Here is a 14707-nt window from a genome sequence, read left to right as displayed (position 1 = left end):
TTGAAGGTATTGAAAAAACCTTTGAGAAATATATGCTTTTTATCGAAGGTTAACAAAAACCTTTGAAAAAGATATATATTTATTGGAGGTTTTGAAAAAACCTTTGAGAAATATGTAGTTTTTATCAAAGGATAATAAAAACCTTTGAGAAAGATATACATTTATCGGAGGCTTTGATAAGTTCTTTGAAAAATATGCACCTTTTATTGAAGGTTAATAAAAACCTTTGAGAAAGGTTAAGATCGAAAAGATGCGTTAGACGATCGTGAAGATGCATGCGGCATTAAACGATGAGGAATGGCACACTAGACGATCGGCCTATACGATAGGCAAAGTATTGCACGATCTATGAAAGTGCTAGACGATAAGCTTAGAAACTAGACGATAGCGCTAGACGATAGTCATGCTGCGGAAAACGATGAGCAGACGTGCTACACGATAGACAAAATACTAAGCGATGGGCATTGGGCGATAGACACAGGCATTGGGCGATGACGTTAAATGATAGGCGAATGCGTTAGACGATCGTGAAGATGCGCGTGGCGTTAAACGATGAGGAGTGACACACTAGACGATCAGGCTATACGATAGGCAAAGTACTGTACGATCAGTGAAAGCGCTAAATGATAAGCATAGAAGTTGAACGATAGCGCTAGACGATAGTCGTACTGTGCTAAACGATGAGTAGACGTGCTACACGATAGGCGGAATACTAGGCGATGGGCATTGGGTGATAGACGCAGGCACTGGGCGATGATGTTAAGCGATAGGCGGATGCGTTAGACGATAAGGCGTCAATGCTAAACGATGGAGGTAAACGATAGGCTATGCGCAAGTGATATTTATTTATTTTTATTTTGAAATGATAACCAAAATTCCTGCTTTGCCCTGCCCTAGATCTCTAATTACAATTTCTCGCTTTCTTTCATTTCTTTCTTAATCGATGAACCTCCGATTCCTCTTCTCAGCATCGACATGACGCTGAATTTTGAATTCTTCGCCCTCGATTCCCTCGATTCCATGTTCAACTTCTCCTAATCATCTTCCATTTCTATGCTTCTCTTTCTTCTTTTTCCTTCCCGGATGGACCTCGCGTCGGCAATAAGTTTCGTCTTGGCCGGAAGATCGGTAGCGGCTCCTTCGGGGAGATCTATCTTAGTTCGTCTGGTTTTTCTCCATTCCAACTTCTCATTATGCTACTCTATTACAACAACAAGATTTTAATGCTTCAATTCCATCTGCAGGTACTAATATACAGACGAATGAAGAGGTGTGTTCGTGCAATGTCAAGTATGTTTCGAAAAGCCGATAGATCAAACTCAAAGTGGCGTGCTCTCTTGTAGTCAACATTTCGTATTCCCACCGCAAGCTAAGGCTTGCGGGCAATGCAGACGAGGCCATCCTTCGAAGGATTTCTCTGTTTGAGGCGTTCGACAACTTTCTGGACATTTTCTTCATGTTCAATCTATCGCTGCTTGTAAGACTTCCTCTCCGATCATTTGTCGTCAAGATATTGGATGAAGTAGAAACTCAATGAGACTGGGAGAACTACAAAATTAACTATGATCCATCGAAAATTAACCAAGATGTCCACCCAGCCTTTCTTCCTCTTTTGTGGCTTGGAGGCCTCAAGGTCTGTCATTATAGCGAATCAAGATGCTTATCTGCTGCAATAAAGACAGGTAAAAGTCATAAATTGATAATAAGTGAATTAGTTTTAACTAACTCTTCATCATGTTCCAGAACTACAAGTTATATAAACCCCAACTTGAACTGTGAGGTGAAAAACGAAAATTATTTCATATAAACCAGATAACATGGTATCAAGATGCTGATAAACTATTAATAAAATTGCTCAAAAGTATAAACTTAAATTGACATGACCCTATTCACAAAGGTAGTCTTAGAAATGTAAGATGGATACCCGTTGTATGGTTGTATTAGAAAACCAGATAACATGGTATCAAGATGTCTTAGAAATCTCATTATGCTACTCTATGTATGGTTGTATTTATCACAAACTGTTTCCTTAATTACTGAGCCAAAAACGTAGACTAACACCTTGCTCGATGACTTGAACGTTGGAAAGAAACGGCTATGCCAATTTATCTTTGAGAATCCAGAAGAGTTGAAGAACTAGAAGTTTGGGACAAGAGTTGCACCACTACCAGACTCTGGAGAGGTTATGAGATCAAAGCAACAGTAAAGGTCCCCTCATTGTACATTTGGTTTTTAATATTTTCATTTGGTGGGGAAGGAAGTTTGTTTTCAGTTTGCTTATGGTTAGTTGATTTCTTTCATATGCCGATGTGAATGAATGTGATCCTATATATTTCACCCTCTCGGCTGTTGTGAATGAAAAATTGATGGCCACAACTATGGATGTAAGTTTTCCTCAATGGAAACTTTAAAAGGCCTTTTACCAGTTAGTCTTTGGTTTTCTGTATTTTGAAAATTAAGCTTATAAACGCTATTTCATTCACATGTTTCTTTGTTTGCTACTAGCTTTTCAAAAGCAATTTCAATATCTAAGCCAAAATTTGAAAACTAAAAAGAGTAATTTTTAAAATTTTGTTTTTAGGATACAGTTAAGAACTTAAATGTGTTCTTAAAAAAGATGAAAATATTGTGAAAAATTAACATAATCTTAATAACATCTAAAAAGGAAATTATTATTTGATGAGTTCGGCTTTAGGTGGTGAAGTCTCTAAAAAGTAGTGTTCTGGACCATAGCCACATACGATGTCTCATATACTTAGTTACAGGAAAAAGAACTATGTGTAGTATGTACTTGGTTAACTTTAATCTCACCTCTGCAAGTTTCAAATAATAGTGGAAGAGTGGTTGACAGGATCTGTCATGAGCTAAGAACTAGTGGTTACATTAAGCAGTCAAAAGAGTTTAAAATTGATGCTTGCATCCTTCTGGATAACTTTGTTCCAAAACGTGCTGGAATGATTGGCTCTCGTAAGAGAGTTTTGCGGAGCAATTCAAAAAGATCTAAAAGGCATATGTCCATGAAGCAACATAAAAAGTGTGGAACATTTGACTTGCCTTTTGATTTCCATAAGTGAGTTCCATTTATCTCCTCAGTTGTGAGCTCTCATCACCAGCTCCTCACCCCATTTTATCCCATAATAGATTGAATTGGAAAATGGTGATGAATGGGTCTATTTATCCTGAAATTAGTATTAGCACTTAGTAGTTGATTGATGTCCATAAAAAATGGAATTCGAAAGGTTATTGGATAAAGTCATTTTTATTTGCACTTTGTTTTGTGTTACATTTGTTATGGATAAATGGTCATTGAAATGAGTTGCGGTCATTTATGTTTGACAATGAATTGTTGTTGTGTATGTGCACACATGTGATTTTTTTTTTAATAATTTGTGTGTGTGTGCACGCATGTGTGTTTTTTTTTTTTTTAATAATTTGTTTGTGTGTGTGTATGTATATATAAATAAACCCCTTATAGTATTGAACAGGAAAGTGGTAATGAAAGTGTCTATTTCTCTTGAAGTTAGAATTAAAATCTAGTTGTTGATTCTTATTCATTGAAAGGGGAATTAAGAAGGTTATTGGTCAAAATCAAAGTCATGTTATTGCACTCTATAGAGTTTTAAGTTTGTTCTTCTTCTTCATAAGCAACCATTGAAATGGGTTTTCTTTGGTCGTCGCTATCATTTATGTTTCACAATGAATTATTGTGCTTTTCTATTTCAGGTTTGAAATCTTTTGGCCAATGCACGATATGTGGAAAAGCTATATGAAACAACGGTTGCACCATGTTGGGTTAGTTCTTGACTATCGTTTTCCTATTCTGTATTCTTTTCCCCCAAATCTCATATATTCCTTTTTCACGCTGATTTTGGTCCCTTTTTGTTAAATTAGTTTTCTTCTTGTAATAGTGGTCTATTGTCTGTTTCATTGGGTGATCAGAGTTTCAAATCTTGTAGGCCAGATGCGTTAGCTCGAAATCTTCTCATTGCAGATCTTCATGGTGTCATGATTCGAGGTAAGCCATTCTTTTCTCGTATCTAATTTTTTTTTTTTTTTTTTGCTTTGCCATTAATGTCATATTTATAGAATCTTCTATCACTGTAGGCTCCTACGACTAAAAAAAATACCAATGGTATGGCTTATTTTTTATAACTTTTCAGACTAAACAACTTTACTCCTTACTCCCTTAATGGCTAACGCCTCCTAAAAGGCTTCATATATTTACACCAGTAAAAAAAAAGCATGAGAAATTCTCGAGTTTCTTTCCTTCCATATCTTTCACATAATCGTCATTACAGTGTTCGGCCACGAGTTATTTTAAGGAAGTCAATGTTGAAATCTTAGGAGCCAATAAGAGCATGAAGCTTTATACTACTGTTTCTCTCTCTCATAATAGTTATTTTATCATTTGATATCACAACAGTTGTCGAGTGTCAAATACCTACTTTTACTGGAACAAGTGGCGTCATGATTCGAGAAACAACAGAAACGTTTGGAATCGTGACAAAAGATGATAAGTTTCGAGATAACTCGTCCAATTTGAATCTTTAAATCAGTTGCATTTTCCGTGATCGAAACTAAGTTGTTTGTGTCAATCAAAGTTCCATGAATTTAGCTAAGTTTTTCTAACAAATGACCATGGATATTTCTTTGTTTGGTGGTTTTGATTTGCAGTTGTGCCAAAGAAGTCTTCTGTGTTTATTTTCCAATGGGATTGCTGGAAGGTTGATCCCATAGGAATACACAAACATAGGTATAGCATAGTCATAGTCGTTTGGATCATCGTCTACTATACGCAATATTGAGCATCGTCTTAATGAGTTCGAACAACGACTTCAAGAATCTGAACAAAAAATAAAAGAATCTGAACAACAAAAAGAGGTTGAGATAGAAGCACTTAGGCGTCAAATAAGCGAATTAGAAAATCTTTGAGGATAAATTTCAAAAAATGATGGTAGAGATGCGTAAAAAAATTATTTCTAGTTGATCAATTGTAGAATTTCGATAGCCTTTTGGTGTCCTTTTATGACATATAAGTTTACTTCCATCCATGTCATTGTCTATTTTTTCTATTATATTCTTATACTTTGTAATTCAGAGTATATGTAGATATGAATTAGTAAAAACAACCTTCCGAGATTTGTCAATAAATGTGCTAAAAGGTTTTATAAGAGAATTTTCGAGGGATATACAATTGTTGATAAATAAGTTTTTATGAAGGTTTTAAAAATTTTGAAAATAACATGATAAGCCTTTAAAAATAATGAAAACCTTCAAAAAATACTACTTGATAATAGATAATTATCGATAAATAATTTGACAATTATAGAAGATATATAACCTTTGAAAAATAATAATTTTCGAAAGTTAATCAACCTTTGAAAAATAATATTTTTCGAAGGTTAGTAAATCTTTGAAAAAGTTTTTTCGACGGGATCTATTTTGACACTTTTCAAAGGTTGTTGAGATAACTTTTGAAAAAAAAATGTATTAAAGGTTTATTAAATGTTTTTTTTTCGAAGGTTTTGATCTTCGAAAAAGGTCAATTTTCTTGTAATGATCCTACTCTTAAACTCTCCAGTTTCACACTATTCACTTTCTAACTTAAGCATCAGAGTGCGTGTGGCAAACATCACACTCATTTTGCAGGTTATGTTCTTTTCCCTTCAAACAAATTCTTTGTTGGTGTCACGTAAAAGTTAGATGTGTTTCCCCTTTTCAGATTTTTTGGCATCAACATAAGGTAAATGCAACTTTTGAAAGTTTATATGTATATTCGCAATAAGGTATCAACAGTTTATGTTTATATATTAACAGTAAGATTATTATTTAACTTTTATGTAAGGGTATTTTTAAACTTTTGAAAGTTCAAGGGTATGTTTGAAACAAAACACTAATAATTTTTATCTAAAATTAATGGTAAGAGTATTTTTGAACTATTGAAAGTTTAATGATATTTTTAAAACTTTTGAAAGTTCACTAGTATTTTTTATAATCTAGCCAATGTTCCATATTATAAAAATGAATAAATAAGGGCAAATTAAAAAAAAATGAAAACCACCCTAATATATAGTGGTAGTTAAAATTATACCCTTAAACTTTCAATTTTAAAAATTGAACCATCAAACTTAAAAAAGTAATAAAATTGGGTCAAATTAGACCTTCAAACTTAATTATGACATTTGTTTGTTTGAAAGTTCATTTTTATCATTTGTAGGTCTTACAATTATTTTACGCTTGATGGTCCAATTGTAACACTTTGTAAAGTTTAGTGACCCAATTTTTACAATAAAAGTGCGAGGGTGTAAACTATCACAACACTTCGTTTTTACAATTTGTCCAATAAACAAATAAATGAAAATAGTGAAATTTAATTTAATTATCGAGAGTACCAAGGGAAGGCAGAAGATATGACATGTCCTACCAGTCTATGTCGTGCTTTTCTACATCGTTATATTGAAAGATGGAAACATTACTTGACAGGACATGGCTCCCGCCTACCATTTTTGTCACAGTCCGCCCCAAATGGCCCTACAAAGCCTAGGATGAGATGTGACGACAATAGGAAAACATCTGGAAGCTCAAGAAGTACTATGTGGTAGAAAATATAGGAAAGAAAAGACGAGCTAATAAGCCAGTGAGCTGTAGTTTATTACTTTTTATAAAAGTGTCAAATTCACGAAGTTGTGATTAGAAACACAAAACTAAATATAAAATAAGTGTAATTTAAAACATGCTAGGCTTCATAAAATAATTGTAGAGAAGTAAATATAAATAAGAGCGGTTGAAAACATAAACGTGAATATCTACGCTTCCCATAAATCAAGGAGGTGAATCAGGGTGGCCCTCTGAGCTCTGGCTAGCTTGTTTGTTATCACTGGATTTTCTTTTAAGCTTGCCTTTGACTTCTGCTTCTTTTTTATCTACAAAGTGCATGAAGCTGGTTGTACGACTAAGGCGTCTCGTCCTAACAGGTTCAATTTCCCCGACTTCAGGCTGGGTTTCCGGGGTAAATCTTCGGTATTGGAATAGTACTCGAAAGAAGAATATGGAAAGAGCAACAAAGCAGGCAATGCCACAAATTAGGAACAATCCCCAAAAGCTTCTCAGTGATAGTTGGTTTACGTCGACTTGGTTTAGGCTCATCGAACACTCGGTTCTTGAGAGCCATTTGTCGTGGATCTTTTGAAGATCACCATTCTCTGAGAGTTGAAGAATGGCTGTTGACAAATCAACTGCAAGAGGAGAGTCCCTTTGGAATGCCTAAGACAGAATTATTCATGTAAATAAGAAAAACATCAGAGCTATTGGTCTCTCTTTATTTCCTAAATGAATAACAATATAACCAACCAACGTAGACATCTTCCAACATGATTACATGAGAGTTCTAGTTAGGGGTATGTGGGTTATTTTAATGCAGGGGTGGGTAATACCATAGGAATAAAACCAAGGAGAAGAGTTGGATTAATACTTACAAATCCCCACCCGCTTTTGGTGAACTCTTGTCCAACTGTCCTGAATATGCAATTGGTACCAGCCAAAAAAAGCTCAACGTAAGGAAGCTCGTCAACAATTGCAGCAACTCCGCCATTTCCCGGTCCACGCCGAAGAGCATCAACATATTCCTCCTGATTTTTCAGTTTAACGATCCTAGATGCTGCTATATTGAGCTCATCAATCAAATAATTCAATGCAAATGACCCTTCTTGAACTCCAATGGCATCTGTGCTAGAGATTAAGCTATCAATCCCTTCAATCTTTGACGTTAACTGTTGCACTGTTAAGATCGACGTCAAACTAGCTGTGTAGCTCGAGTTGATAATTAACACAACAAAGAGCCATATTATCAGCACCAACCGTCCGAGGGTGCTTACAGTGTTTTCCTCTGCACCAAAAGCAGTAAAAGAAAAAGGTCAAGAGTTCCAAGTGTATGTATTATAATAGGATCAACGAAGAAAACATGGGTACTTGAGCAGAACTTACTGTGAGAAAAGAACATCGTTGAGAAACTAAACCTGCAAAGACCAAAAAGTTTCACTATAAGATCGTAGAAGTTAGTAAGTAGCAAAGCAAGACTCAACCATACAAAAGGCTTATAGTAAATGGAAATCTATGAGCTAATCCATTTCCTTGGCGTTATTGGTAGCTTGGTTCTGCCTCAAACTAAGAAACCTCAAAGATTACTCTCGTAGTAATTCAGCTTAATCATGAATGAATCACAAGGTTATGCTTAAAGCATGTGTAGAACTTTTCATACTAGTCCATTTACTAAAGTCTAAAATGTGTTGTGAGAAAATTAAAGCCTCTACAATGAGTTTAAATATACTAACCAAAATATTGTAATTAGTTGTTGCCTCGGCGGACCACGGAACTCTTCATTAGTCCGGTGCTCAAGAATCCAGACAACTGCTCCAACAAAAATAAAGAATATTGCAGTGACAACCCACATTTGAATAGTAAACGGCCTGAGAAAAGCCCATGGACTGGACTTCTCCTCTTTGACGACAGTAACTACAACAAGTCCCGACTCCATAAATGGCTGTGTGAAGTCTACAATCTTCGTCCTATTCGTTACAATAGTAATATCTCCAACAACTGCATCATATTTCTAAAGATGGGAGAATATGATCAAGATAAGCATTATTCACATCAGAGACAACCCATTTGGACCACCAAAGACAAAGAGAGCTAGAATCAAATCCATGTACTCACATTCTGTGAAACTTCATATACAAGATCGTTGTACTCAGGAGTGTCTTTTCCATCTCCATATAATATATATATGCGAGGAACTGGATAAGGCAACAAGTTTATGGCAGCTTCAAACACATCTATACAATATCCTTTAACACCTGGAGGGTTCTGGTCTTTAGACACAAAGGCTTTATAACTCACTCGGTTAGGTACTACAATTTGTAATGGTTTCCCATTGTGTGGAAACACCCATCCTCGGGGAATGGTCGTTACTTCACCCGGCCATATGACACTATAGAGATGGTTTGTTGAGGAAGCATTAAGAGGCTTGGTATATAAGTTTTCTGGTGCAATAGTTGACAGACCAGAATAATTTGACCAATAACCAATTCTACGTGAACCAGTTCCCCCAATGTTCAGGATATCATAAGCTGGATGGATCAAATTTCTATCATCACCAAATTGAATTTGCCCACTTATACCTGTGAAGTTCGTTCTCTTAATTGTCTGTAGAAGTTGTTCACCACCGTTAAACACTCGGAGGGATTTTAAGTGCAACATGCTTCCATTGTTTTCACGTAACTTCGGGTCGTTGGAAAAGGATATATTTCCACCTTCTTTAATAAACATGTCGAGAGCACGGGCTGCTAACCAAACAGAGTCGTATGCATAGAGTGCATAAGAGTTGAAGTTTGGACTCTTCTTGTATTTTAGATTCCTCCACTTGGAGACAAAGTTTTTCTTCAGATCGCCATCGGGGGTGTGGTGGCGAAGAGCAAGAACACCTTGTAACTGATTCATTACCTCAGGACTAATTGTTTCAAAAGAATCAAGAAAAGAAGGAAGCCAATCTGTTGCGATCCAGACATAACCACTACCCATCATCTGAAGTTTCTTAGCTATCGAAAATACCGATAAACCAGTGTCAGGATTGACGTGTACAACGTAAACTCGAGATTCCATCAAGTTTATTGAAACCAACAATTCACTTATTTCGCTATTGAGTGATCCAGGAGGAAAGGCAGCCTTATATGAGATCTTGGCTCGCTTCTTCGCTAAGGCATCGCTCAATACCGATATCCCACTCCTGCCATTATCATCATCTACAAAAATGGCAACGACCTCTCTCCATCCAAAATAATCTACCATATCAGCAATTGCATTCATCTGGAAGTAATCACTCTGTGTGGTCCGAACAAAATATTGGTATTGTTGTGCAGACAAAGCAGGATCTGTAGCTCCAAATGATAGAAGCGGTATATGAAGTTCATTAATAACATGCGAAATGACGTGAGCGATGCCCGAAGATTGCGGCCCAATAGCAGCAACCACTTCATCTTCCATTAACTGCAAGGCTAGATACATGTTCATAGAATCAGTTGTTACTCTTTGTTGTTATTCTCTCTTATGAAAAAGATCAATGAGAGATGAATCATCGATGCATAAGATTGTGCAATATCCTAAAACTTAAGGCCCTATTTGGTAACCATTTTGCTTTTCTTTTTTATTTAGTTTTTGAAATTTAAGCCTATAAACACCCTTTCCACATCTAAATTCTCTTGTTTAGTTATTTGCTTTTTACCCATGTTTTTAAAAACCAAATCAAAATTTGAAAACTAAAAAAGGTAGATTTTAAAAACTTATTTTTGTTTTTGAAATTTGGCTAAGAATTCAACTCTTATACTGAAGAACGATGCAAGCGATTGTAAGAAAATGAGAGGGAATAGGCTCAATTTTCAAAAACAAAAAAAAATGAAATGGTTACCAAACAGGACTTAAAATATTAAATTAGGCAAGTCTCTTCTTTTTAACTTCATTCATAACAAATTTTGTTTTAAATGAAAGACCAAACAATCAAGGAGCAAAATGAAATAACATACAAGGCAAAAAAAAAAAAAAAAAAAAAAAAAAAAAAGACACACGAAGAGTCTAGACATTCACAAAAAATGGACTCAAATCCAAAAGGATAAAACCAAAAAGATAACTACAAAAAAACATGAGATGGGCTCAGAAAGAGGTATTAAATCCAACAATCTCCCAACCTCCCAAAAAATCTAAATTAATGGAACAGTGAAACAATGTAAAATAGTGGATATGCTTGGCAATGCAAGTAAATGAAGCCAATTCCAGATGCATAGGAGGAGAATCAAAGTAGAAATTAGACAAGCACCTCCGCTCAAGCTAAGCATTCTTGAAATTTGTAAAATAGTTCCTGAATTTCAAGAAAGTCATCAAGGCACAAGGAAATTCAATTGAGAATTCATAATCTTTTTCTGCCCTTGATGCCTAAGCTACCAAACAATTTATCAAAATAAGAAATGCAACCACAGATAGAAGATCAACTATTTGACATTCAAAACAACTCAAGTTCAATGTAAAAAATTGCAATTCATGATTCTCATACTACAGCTAATTGAATCAACAGTCCTAACTTACTTAACAATCTCAGAGTAGTAAAGAAGATTAAATATAAATGTCTCTTCTAAATTTGGGCAGTACCTTCCACAGTTCCAAGAAATCCGCTACAGTTCGTGTCGTGTAGGATCAAGTTCAGCTTTGTTCCTGGAAGAATGTTGTTATTGGCATTGACGTCGTCAACGGCAGCTAAAATTGCAGGCTGTGCAGACCTTCCAATAACCGAATCGAGGGTGAACAGAACTCCAAGATTCAACACCCTTGGATTAGAAGAAGAAACGGAAACACTAGTGTTTCTAGAGACACCAATCACTCCAAAAGGCATCCACATCCCAATGAACAATGCAAATAGCATCACTTTGGTTTTGACCCAATGGCCACTCCTCCTAATCCAAAACACCTTCATAGCACAACAAATATATATGAACGAATTGATTCCCCTAACCACCGCCTGTTGAAGATATCAAAACCCTCTGAACAATCCTGGCTGGAGAAGAACTTTACACACCATTATCAGCATCCCTATTTCCAAAGCCTTAAAAAGGGTGAAAATGGTTGAAGACTTCAGCAAAATTTTCCTTTCATTACAGCATAAATGCAAAGCTTTTGAAGGAAATAAAAAACAAAAAACAAAAAACCCAATTCCCAAAATGAGATTAAACATCGACTTCACAATAAACGAAGAACAATTGAAAAATGAAGTCCCCAAACCTAGCCAAACAAAACCAGTCTCAGAAAAATCAATACCCACTCGAGGAAAAACAAAAAATCTCATTCCCAATGAACTGAAAAACCCCATAATCAAATCCAGAAATCTTTATAAAAAGAAAGAAAATAAAAATAGATGGCATTAAAATATACAACCAAGTTGAAGGAAATCACGTGCAAGGATGGATTATTTATTAATAGATAGCATTAAAATATACACTTTTATCCTTACATGAATTGAATATCATTTAATATATTTCTCTCCTCTCTCATACATTTCTCCATTTCCTTTTTAACACAAAAAAATAATTTTCTTTCTAAGCTCACTTTTCCCATTAGCCTCTCCACCCTCACTCTCTATCTCGTTTATTTCACTTTTTCTTTTTGTAGTCCCACCTTTTTCAATATTTAATTCATTGCTATTAATTCTACACAACCTCCATGACCGGCTGTGAGACTCAACTCCGACCTCCAGAGATGAAGGTCATGACAAATCGTCGGTTTTAATTTAACTTTTCTTTCATTCTCCTTTCTTTGGAAGTCAAACCCACAATAAACTCATGAATTGAAAAGAAAGAAAAACCACATGCCCAATAAACACTTTCACCTTTTTTAATAAAACCCAAGCAAAGACTCCAAATAATCAATCTCAAACTCTCAAGATTAACAACAATAATCTAACATCTAAGTTCATTAATTTGGTTCTAAACACAGATTCTTTATATAACAAACCTACTCCTCACTAAAGTTTCTCACAAGGTTTTAATAGTTCCAAATTTCTAAGAAAAATACTTACCAAGATGTTGAGCTCATCTCCCACGAAGTCTTCAACTATTCTGAAACTTTGCCTCCATTTCTTGTTCTCTCAAATTCTCACTTGAATTTTGGTTTAAAAAAATCCCCATATGTTCCTTTTGTTATTATCCTCCCTTCTGTCACATGGTACCCTCAAAGGCACCCACACCACCCAACACTTCCTCTTAATTATTGTGTTTTCTCTCTATTTTTTTATAACAAATTAATGAAATGACAGTTATGCCCTTTAATTTATTTTAATTTCCTTTTTGTCCTTGACTCCCCCATTCAATTCCTCTCTATTTACTCTTTATTTTCAAATTAGTTTTTAAGTGAAAGGGCCTTCAAGCCCTTATCACTTAAGTTAAATTTGTCTATAGAAGGAAAATCAATTGGGTTATTACAATTTGGATTGATGACATAAATGACAATCAAGTCCAAAATAATAGTATGTAGCACAAGAATAAAGAAATTTTACAGATATAATAAAAAAAATAGGCTTGGATATTGAATAAGGCAAAAAAGTTCAATGATGTTTGCGCACTTCTCCTGCCTTTTTTCTTTTTTGTTTACAATTTGAAATCTACCACTGATGGCTTCTATCATCGACTATGACTAATAGAGTTAGGAGGCTATCCAATAGTTTCTATAAGTGATTATCATTGATAGCTTCTTAATAGCTTCTATTAGCTATTAGTGATTATCACTGATAGCTTTTATCAGCGGCTATCAATGACAGACTTTCATTAGTGAAAATTAAAAGATTAACACTTTAAACTATTAGTAATAGAAAGATGTTAGTGATTATCAATGCTAGACTTCTATAAGTGGTTATCAACATTGAAAGAAAGATCAAGCTATGAGTGATAGAAAACTATTAGTGAATCACTAATAGACTTTCATCAATAATCAAACAACTTTGAAAGATTAAGACTCAAAACATTAATGGCTAGTACTGGTGCACGTCTATCATTACTATCACTATCAGTGGTTATCAACTTTGAAAGATTAACATTTAAAGCTATTAGTAACTATCACTAGTAGATTTCTATTAGTGCTATCAATTTCGAAAGATTAACACTTAAAACTATTAGTTGCTATCAATGATGAACTTCTACGACTATCAATTTTGATTAGGTATCAATGGTTATCAACGGTTATCAACTCAAGTTGATGAACTTTAAACAATGCTTTCCACTACTACTTCATCCCACATTAATTTCTTTGATTACAATGATGATTGATTAATCTTTGATAATTAGTGGTTATAAGTGGTGTCACTAATAGACTTTTAGTAATCATAAACTTTGAAAGGAAATTATCAACTTTCAAATAAGTGATAGAAGTCTATCAATGATAAGTCTATAAGTGACCTATTACTGGTATCTATCTAAGTTATAGCGTTAATACCATCAATTTTAAATGCTAGAGCTCCCCAATTAAGATTTTTACATTTTAAATTCAATGAATTATTTTTTAACATTTAAAGACATGACGTCTATAAATTATTCAATCAATGATAGAATCTTTTACGTGATTAATAAGTATATGAGTGACTAAGAATACAAAAGATTGAAGATTTATTTTTTAAAGCATATATTGTGCTGTATAAATGGGCAAAGTGTTAGCATTTGGAAATAAGTGATTAATAATAAAAGAATGGGTATTATACTAAAAAGAAATTATTTCAAATGGTAAAACTGTTGAAAATATTTACAAGAATTTTAAAACTATCAATGATAGATGCTGCTATCAGCGTCTATCGTTGATAATTTTAAATTTTTACTATATTTTATAAATATTTTAATTTATTTTTCTATGTTTGAAAATAATCATATACTAAAAATCTGTCATTTTCAAATGGTTAGCTCAAAGGTACACTTTTGAACTTTTCCAAAACACCCATTTTTAGTATCATCATCATTGAGACCACATGCTTGTGTAGAAATTAAGGATGACAAAAAATGAGATGAAACGAAGGAGAAGAAAAATGATACAATGGATGAAAGAAAATGAAGAATAAACTAAAATTAAAACAAGGGCAAAATTGGTATAAAAATAACGAGATGATGAATAAAAATGTGGTACCGGTGCA

General features: G+C 34.3%; 2 protein-coding genes across 7 annotated transcripts; one reads left to right on the top strand and one right to left on the bottom strand.

Moving 5' to 3' along the window:
* Positions 1–2300: 2300 nt before the first annotated feature.
* LOC150033308 (ribonuclease MRP protein subunit POP4-like) lies at positions 2301–6272 on the top strand (the record flags this gene model as incomplete). The annotated part of the gene is made up of 7 exons (XM_090306370.1): positions 2301–2388; positions 2821–3070; positions 3724–3792; positions 3957–4015; positions 4424–4523; positions 4673–4753; positions 6218–6272. Coding segments are annotated over 7 exons (702 nt in total), but the record flags the coding sequence as incomplete, so codon positions are not given.
* Positions 6273–6624: 352 nt separating this feature from the next.
* On the bottom strand, positions 6625–12799 carry LOC120088226 (glutamate receptor 3.4-like). 6 transcript variants are annotated; one of them, XM_039045371.2, is made up of 7 exons: positions 12614–12799; positions 11194–11644; positions 8713–10049; positions 8331–8608; positions 7984–8015; positions 7476–7885; positions 6625–7263 (listed from the first exon to the last, which is right to left on the bottom strand). In XM_039045371.2, the coding sequence occupies exons 2-7, from the start codon at positions 11513–11515 to the stop codon at positions 6823–6825; spliced, it is 2820 nt and encodes a 939-aa protein (XP_038901299.1). In that variant the 5' UTR covers positions 11516–11644; positions 12614–12799; the 3' UTR covers positions 6625–6822. The 6 variants fall into 6 exon arrangements, with proteins under 6 accessions (XP_038901299.1, XP_038901302.1, XP_090162223.1 ...); XM_039045374.2 differs by having other exon boundaries at positions 11194–11596; positions 12614–12795; XM_090306097.1 differs by having other exon boundaries at positions 8713–10041; positions 12614–12778.
* Between the last annotated feature and the right edge of the window lie 1908 nt (positions 12800–14707).

Source organism: Benincasa hispida, chromosome 10 (assembly GCF_027475165.1).
Source record: "Benincasa hispida cultivar pf3 chromosome 10, pf3_genome.v1.1, whole genome shotgun sequence".
Lineage (NCBI taxonomy): Eukaryota > Viridiplantae > Streptophyta > Magnoliopsida > Cucurbitales > Cucurbitaceae > Benincasa > Benincasa hispida.
This window is presented reverse-complemented; position numbering and strand designations above follow the sequence as displayed.

What these genes read in the sequence shown, in the direction of transcription:
- LOC120088226 (XM_039045371.2), bottom strand. Translation starts at nt 11,515, where the DNA reads ATGAAGGTGTTTTGGATTAGGAGGAGTGGCCATTGGGTCAAAACCAAA. An exon ending in TATATGAAGTTTCACAGAAT is followed by an intron (nt 8,609 to 8,712) that starts GTGAGTACATGG and finishes TCCCATCTTTAG; the next exon opens with AAATATGATGCAGTTGTTGG. An exon ending in AACGATGTTCTTTTCTCACA is followed by an intron (nt 7,886 to 7,983) that starts GTAAGTTCTGCT and finishes CTTTTGGTGCAG; the next exon opens with AGGAAAACACTGTAAGCACC.